This window comes from Takifugu rubripes, unplaced genomic scaffold (genome assembly GCF_901000725.2).
Source record: "Takifugu rubripes unplaced genomic scaffold, fTakRub1.2, whole genome shotgun sequence".
Taxonomy (NCBI): domain Eukaryota; kingdom Metazoa; phylum Chordata; class Actinopteri; order Tetraodontiformes; family Tetraodontidae; genus Takifugu; species Takifugu rubripes.
The window spans coordinates 395001-402404 of NW_021821637.1; the positions used below are offsets into that span (position 1 = coordinate 395001).

General features: G+C 52.9%; 1 protein-coding gene across 1 annotated transcript; it reads right to left on the minus strand.

Moving 5' to 3' along the window:
- Positions 1–2144: 2144 nt before the first annotated feature.
- On the minus strand, positions 2145–6929 carry LOC101066404 (RNA-binding protein MEX3B). The gene is made up of 2 exons (XM_003979964.3): positions 6006–6929; positions 2145–4712 (listed from the first exon to the last, which is right to left on the minus strand). Exons 1-2 carry the CDS (start codon positions 6226–6228, stop codon positions 3343–3345), a joined length of 1593 nt encoding a protein of 530 aa, XP_003980013.1. The 5' UTR covers positions 6229–6929; the 3' UTR covers positions 2145–3342.
- Between the last annotated feature and the right edge of the window lie 475 nt (positions 6930–7404).

The window sequence follows — 7404 nt, forward strand, 5'->3', positions numbered from 1 at the left end:
ATGAAGCAGCACTATGTGTGTATTTTATGGATGTGCTGGTGAGTCAAGGCGGACTGAGTCCACCAATGGTGAGTCAGGTCTCCACAGACAGCTAAGCTGAAGTCCATGTGTTTGTGTTTGGCCTTAAAGCTCTTGTCAGCTTTTTTGTGGTGGTGAAATTTCTTCCTAATAATATGTTTTACGGGCCAGTTTGTCTTCTGTGAGCTTGTGTTGAATGTTTCCATCTTGAAGGGATCATTAGAGCGGCTCTCTCCACGTTTCCTATCTCGCAGTTGCACAAGTTTAAACATCAGTGTTTCCAGCAGGACCACCTCAAATGAGGCTGCATATTTAAGGGGGGACAACCAGAGACCCGAGACCAGAGACCAGAGGCCAGAGACCAGAGACCAGAGGCCAGAGACCAGAGACCAGAGGCCAGAGACCAGAGGCCAGAGACCAGAGACCCGAGACCAGAGACCAGAGACCCGAGACCAGAGGCCAGAGACCAGAGGCCAGAGGCCAGAGACCAGAGACCCGAGACCAAAGACCAGAGACCAGAGGCCAGAGACCAGAGGCCAGAGGCCAGAGACCAGAGACCAGAGGCCAGAGGCCAGAGACCAGAGGCCAGAGACCAGAGACCAGAGACCAGAGACCAGAGGCCAGAGACCAGAGACCAGAGGCCAGAGGCCAGAGGCCAGAGGCCAGAGACCAGAGACCCGAGACCAGAGACCAAAGACCAGAGACCAGAGGCCAGAGACCAGAGACCAGAGGCCAGAGACCAGAGACCCGAGACCAGAGACCCGAGACCAGAGGCCAGAGACCAGAGGCCAGAGGCCAGAGACCAGAGACCCGAGACCAGAGACCAGAGACCAGAGACCAGAGGCCAGAGACCAGAGGCCAGAGGCCAGAGACCAGAGACCAGAGACCAGAGACCAGAGACCAGAGGCCAGAGACCAGAGACCCGAGGCCAGAGGCCAGAGACCCGAGACCCGAGACCCGAGGCCAGAGGCCAGAGGCCAGAGGCCAGAAGCCAGAGACCAGAGACAAGAGACCAGAGGCCAGAGACCAGAGGCCAGAGACCCGAGGCCAAAGACCAGAGACCAGAGGCCAGAGACCAGAGACCAGAGACCAGAGACCAGAGGCCAGAGACCAGAGACCAGAGACCAGAGGCCAGAGACCAGAGACCAGAGGCCAGAGGCCAGAGACCAGAGACCCGAGACCAGAGACCAGAGGCCAAAGACCAGAGGCCAGAGGCCAGAGACCAGAGACCAGAGGCCAGAGACCAGAGACCCGAGACCAGAGACCAGAGACCAGAGGCCAGAGGCCCGAGGCCAGAGGCCAGAGACCCGAGACCCGAGACCCGAGACCCGAGGCCAGAGGCCAGAGGCCAGAGGCCAGAGGCCAGAGGCCAGAAGCCAGAGACCAGAGACCAGAGACCAGAGACAAGAGACCAGAGGCCAGAGACCAGAGGCCAGAGACCCGAGACCAGAGGCCAAAGACCAGAGACCAGAGGCCAGAGACCAGAGGCCAGAGACCAGAGACCAGAGACCAGAGACCAGAGGCCAGAGACCAGAGACCAGAGACCAGAGGCCAGAGGCCAGAGACCAGAGACCAGAGGCCAGAGACCAGAGGCCAGAGACCAGAGAAACGAGACCAGAGACCAGAGGCCAGAGGCCAGAGACCAGAGGCCAGAGACCAGAGACCAGAGACCAGAGACCAGAGACCAGAGAAACGAGACCAAAGGCCAGAGGCCAGAGACCAGAGAGCAAAGGCCAGAGACCAGAGGCCAGAGGCCAGAGACAAGAGACAAGAGACCAGAGACAAGAGACAAGAGACCAGAGACCAGAGACTAGAGGCCAGAGACCAGAGGCCAGAGACCAGAGACCAGCTGATCTTCCACGGGTTCCACGGGCGATATGGCGACATGATGGGACGTTTTGGTTTATGGGCCAGTGCTGACTGAGCAGGCTCAGCTTTAGGAGCCTTGGCCAACACTCACAGCCGCCATCCTTCTGCCCCCAGACCTGGAGGGAGCTACAGGAGCCAGAAAAGACCTGCTCCTCTTCCTCTCCAGCCAGGGAGAGGTCATCAAGAACAGACCTGTGGGACGCTACTCACAACACTGACCTGAGGAGGGTCAAGAGGTCACGAAGCAAACCAGACACATCTGCAATGTACCGTTTTTATTGGACTTATATAGAAATACTTAAAAAAAACATGAAGTAGCACCATTACTTAAGTTTTACTTTTTATCATGTATAGCTTTAAATGTCAGAAAAATAAAACTCTTGATACATTTTCAAATCTTGTCTCAGCAAATATAATATTAGTATTTGACCATGAGATTAAAGGCCCTTTATCATAAAATAAAATATACTTTGTTCTTAAACTTTGCTCAATAAAGTACATTTACTCTCAAGTAACTTCACCTACATATACATAAACAAGTGGTAAACAAATGTAATAAAATAGAAATACTAAAACTATAGTGGTGCAACAGAAGTCTGTAATTCCCACTAGAATCTAAGTCATAAAAATTTTTAGAAAGCATTTTTGCTCAACTTACTTACGTTTTTTTTACATTTAAATGTTTCATAATAGAAGAAAATATGCTTTATATTACAGAATAAAAATATGCCGATTGAAGCAGATTTAAAAGATTTTTTTTGCTGAACCTATAAAAACTCCAACACTGTCAAATGCAAAACACATTTTGTGGACTTCCTCCCGCGTTTAAAACAATACAGTGATTGATGCCATAAGGCCATAATAAAAAAAAATAATCGAAAAATTCAACCCAGCTACAAAAAAGTTCACTGAACTTAAATTAAAACATCTGTAAACATCTTTGCAATAAGAAATATAATCTTTCAAGTCAAAAAAAGAATAAACCCTTCAGTCAGTCAGTCTCGTTGCTCCAGACACCTGACGTAAAGGTGATTCTATACATTGATTGGGAGGATATGTTGTTGCGTTCCCTCGTGTGGCGGGCGGAGCCGCGGCGTCGCTGGAGGTCGACGCCTCTTCGGGGCTGCAGCCTTTGGCTTCCCTCTACATTCGATTGGCCCCCCCCAACCCTCCACCCTGACCCCCTTCCCCTCCTCGCTCGGAATACAGGGACAACTTGACTAGAACTATTGATTACTATGCTGTAATATGTAAAACATGCAGGTTACATGTTGAAAGTATTGCCCAAAGCTACAGGATATTATAAACAATTACGATGGAGCAAACTGAAGGTATCCGTCGCGGTTGCTGCAGCGCTGTCGTACATATCTATGTACACCTTCCGGGCGTTTGATTGGCTGATCCTTTTAAAGCGGCGAGAAGAGCCGGTCGTTGCTCGGCTACAGTCACTTCCCCTTAGGAAAATATGCGAATAGCCTGAGTGACGCCGGCATGGCAAACGGGGCATTGGGGCTCGCTCCTCTCACAGATCCGGTTGGCACATTCCATACAGAACAGGTTGTGTCCACAAGGGACCAAGGCAGCGATCACCTCGCTTTCAAAGCACACCGAACAGTCGCGGCTGCCTTTCCGACTCGTGCCGGAGGACGTGGAGGAGGACGAGGAGGAGGATGACGATGAGGCCGAGGAGTCAAAAGGGACCCCGGAGAGGTGAGGGCCGGGCAGGGAGGCGACGGCGCTGGAATAGCCAGGGAATGTGAGTAAATTTCCTCCAGGGTCGCTGCGCACCCTCCTGGCTAGAGGGTGCTCGACGGGGCCTCCGGAGTGGCTGTGGAGAGGCGGGGACAGTCTGGGCTGCACCGTGCAACCGGTACCCCTCCTCTGACCTGCCACCACACCGTTGGCATTGGCAGCGAAGGCTACGGTAGAGGTGGGGGAGCCACCTCCCGCAGCCAGGCGGCCATCATACTGGGTCCAGAGTAGTCCTGGGGGGGCTGGTGTGGGGTCAAACCCAGGGGAGTCAAAGCTCAGATCAGTGCAGTCAGGTGAGATCACCTCACTTCCAAAGACAAACTCGTTGCCATTGCTGTTGTTGATGTTGTTGTTGTTGTTGTTGTTGCTGTTGTTGGTGTAGCTGAGAGCAGGACTTGGCGGACTGTAGTCTGCCATGCGGGAGCCGCTGTTGCCAAAGTAGGAGTCCGTGGAGGCGCTGCCCAGGGAGGAGGACGAGTCGTTGCGGTAATTGGAGAAGGGCTTGCGTGCCGAGGTGAGGGTCATCCCAGAGCTGGGCTTGGACCACAGGGAGGCATGTCCATGGAGGTCAAAGCCCACGTCGGTCCCGTTTGCGTGGAAGTCATTCTCGTCCTGGAGTTCGATGAAGCCCCCCGTCCTCATGGCAATGTGGGCCTCGATTTCTTCACGCGCCCGGTCCACGTTCTCCGGCATCCCCGTCACCTCGAACACTGGCTCTTTGTCTCGACTGGGGGTGACGATGTAGGTGTGGGTTTGCTGTTGAATCCTCTTGATCGTGGCACCTCTGGGCCCCACAACTAGACCCACCACCCGGTAAGGTACACGTACCTGGATGGTGGTCTGGCCGGGCAGGTTAGGGGGTCCAGGGACCGGAGCCTCACTCCCGTTCAGACTGCTGTTTTTGTTTCTGGAAGCCCGGATCATGGAGAAATGCTCAGCAGCAGAGATGATCTCTCTCCTCGCCATAGCAACATCCTCCCTGCGACCCGTCACCACAAAAACCGGCTCTTCACCTCGAACTGGGGTCTTGATATAGGTGTTGGTCTTTGCCCGCAGTGCTTTGATCTTGCAACCTGGGGGGGTGGGAAATGGGAAAAAGTGAGGGTGTGTTCCAGGAATTTAAAAAACGTCAAATCTCTTTAGCAACATAGATGCTAAGTTTAGCACCGCTGGGGAGGACACGACCGACCTCTCAGATTTACTTCTGCATCTCCAGATTAACAGATAATGGATGCAGGTGCCCCCCCCCATTTACCACCAGCAGGACGGACCCCCAGAGGAGCCCGTTCCCGCTCAAGGGTTCTTCCTGTTAAAAGGCTGTTTGTTTGGTGGCTCTATTTTCGTTTCTCAGGACCACATCAAATGGGGGGGGGGGGTGTTGTTGTGATGCCACAGCCAGAGGGGAACCCAACTGAGGGTCCACTCTAGGACGGGGGTCCACACCCGGTCACATGCATCAGAACCATGCTAGGGATGTGAGCCAGAACCAGGCAGCTTTTCTGCCTCCTAAATAAAGACCTGTCTGAATCTGTGAGGAATCCCAGCGAGCGTGGAACATCTGGCCACAACAGGTCAGGTCTGTTCTTCTACACCCTTAAAGCTTCAGTTCTTTATAATTACTGTGTCTGTATAATACTCGCCCCTCTATCACGCATCTGTCACGCATCTGTCTGTCCCTGGACCTTTTCTGGGGCTGATACATGATGCTATTTACTTAGCCGACATTTCGGTGTCACGCAGGGACACAGAGGAGGATGAACCAGCACATGACTGGTGTAAACATCGATTAATGAGGAGTGATTATGGAGCTGCGGCAAACGGGTTAACGCGGGTTAAGCTCTATTTTGTTTTCATATAATTCCATTAATCCTGGTAATTTAATTCCGCATAAATTACATCATCCGATGTGAAACTAGGCTAGAGCGACTGTGGCTGCAGAGGCTCCGTAACCGCCCAGCAGCTGGAACAGAGCAGCCATGGGCGTCTGCTCCAGAGCCCCACCACCACCACCACCACCACCACCATCATCATCCTCATCCTCATCATTGTCCCGATGAAGCCCTAACGACGCACATCTGTGCTGACCGCGCGCGCACTCCTGCTGACCTACATATCCCAATTCACCATATTTACATCATCTGAGCCGTGCCGAGCCCGGCCGTGCCAGGGGCTGGAAACCCAACTGTTGACGCGCATCTAGACCCTTTAGCTTAAACCAGCCTCCTCCTGGGGAACGCTGCGTTACAACCCGCTTTTCTTGGCCATATTCAGCAGGTCGGGCTGCGTTCCGCTGCTCCGCGTGCCTGTGCACACAGCAGCTCGGCTCTGCAGCACAACATCGAGCACGAAATCAGAAGCACACGCACCCTGTCTGCCCACGATCTCCGCCACATGCTCCGAGCTGGGCACCGGGACGCACTCCGTCATGTTGACGCTCTTCTTGCGCGGCTCCTGGCTGTTGTCGTACAGCGGGTTTTCGTCGTTGTCCAGGTCGAGCAGGGAAAGCTGGTCCAGGGCGATCTGCAGAGCTCTCTGGTCGTCCAGCGCGTCTCCCTGGACGCTTCCGTCTGCAAACAGCGAGCTGGGCATCGCGTTGTGGGCACGGATGGGGGAAAAAACGCAGAGAGATGACGGAGCGATCCTGGGGAGAGAGGGGGAGAGGAGGGGAGAGGCGCCGGAGCCGGCAGTGGGGGACGATGCAGAGAAACGAGGGAAGAGGGGTTAAAAAGACTCATCCACCCCGGGGAGGGAGCGCGGACTTCCCTGACCGAGCCGGGCTGTGCTGCTGCTGGGACAAACAAAGCGCGTCTATTCCGGTGCTGTCAGAAACCCGCCCCGACTGCCCCCCTCCGCTCCTCTGCTGCTTCTGTTTGCTCCGCATCTGCGCCGCACACAGAGACATGCCGCTGACGTCACCCTGTGGCGGGGACGGTGCGGGGCCGGCAGCTCGGCTGCGTGTCGGGGACGTGATTGGCCGAGCGAGGGGCGAGGGGCGGGGCCGGCGACAGGACCGCCCCCTTCTTTGTTGTCCTCCTTCTCTTTGTTTGCTCCGTGTTGACACTGTCACATATTTATTCACTGTACAGTCTTCAGCCCCAGATCTTCCTGCTTCAGGACTAAAGCCAGAAGATCAGTGATCTTTAAATCAATGGGGTCATTTCAGGCAGGGCCAGGTAGAAATCTGAGCACACCCAACCGCTGTATAGGCTGGGAAATGGCTGCGCCTTATTTTAAATGAATGGAGAGCACTGAAACTCTGATCATATCTAACAACTCACTAGCTTAGTAACCAATGTAGCTACTGTTTAAACCTGTCCTGCGCACTCATGCACTTTATCATCTGCATCTGTATACACGTAATTTATAATTTGCACATCTCCTCTATCTTATGTAAATAGCTAAATAGCTCCTGCACTTATAGTCCAAGGCATTTAATGTAAACACCATCTGTAAAATATGTTTATAGCACAACCCGGTAAACAATTGTAAAATAACCGCCATACTGTATTTATTAAGTTATTATCCTCACTTGCTGCTTCTTTTGCACTTCTGGTTAGATGCTAAACTGCATTTTGTTGCTCTGTACCTGTACATGTGCAATAACAATAAAGTTGAATCTAATCGAATCTAATCTAATCTAATCTTGTATTCACTGGATTAAAGTGTCCTTCCTAAACAACAGGGTGGCCTCTAATAACATTCAGACTGATCTCATGACGGGCAGATACTCCAAATCAGATTACATTATGGATCCAGGGGATTTAC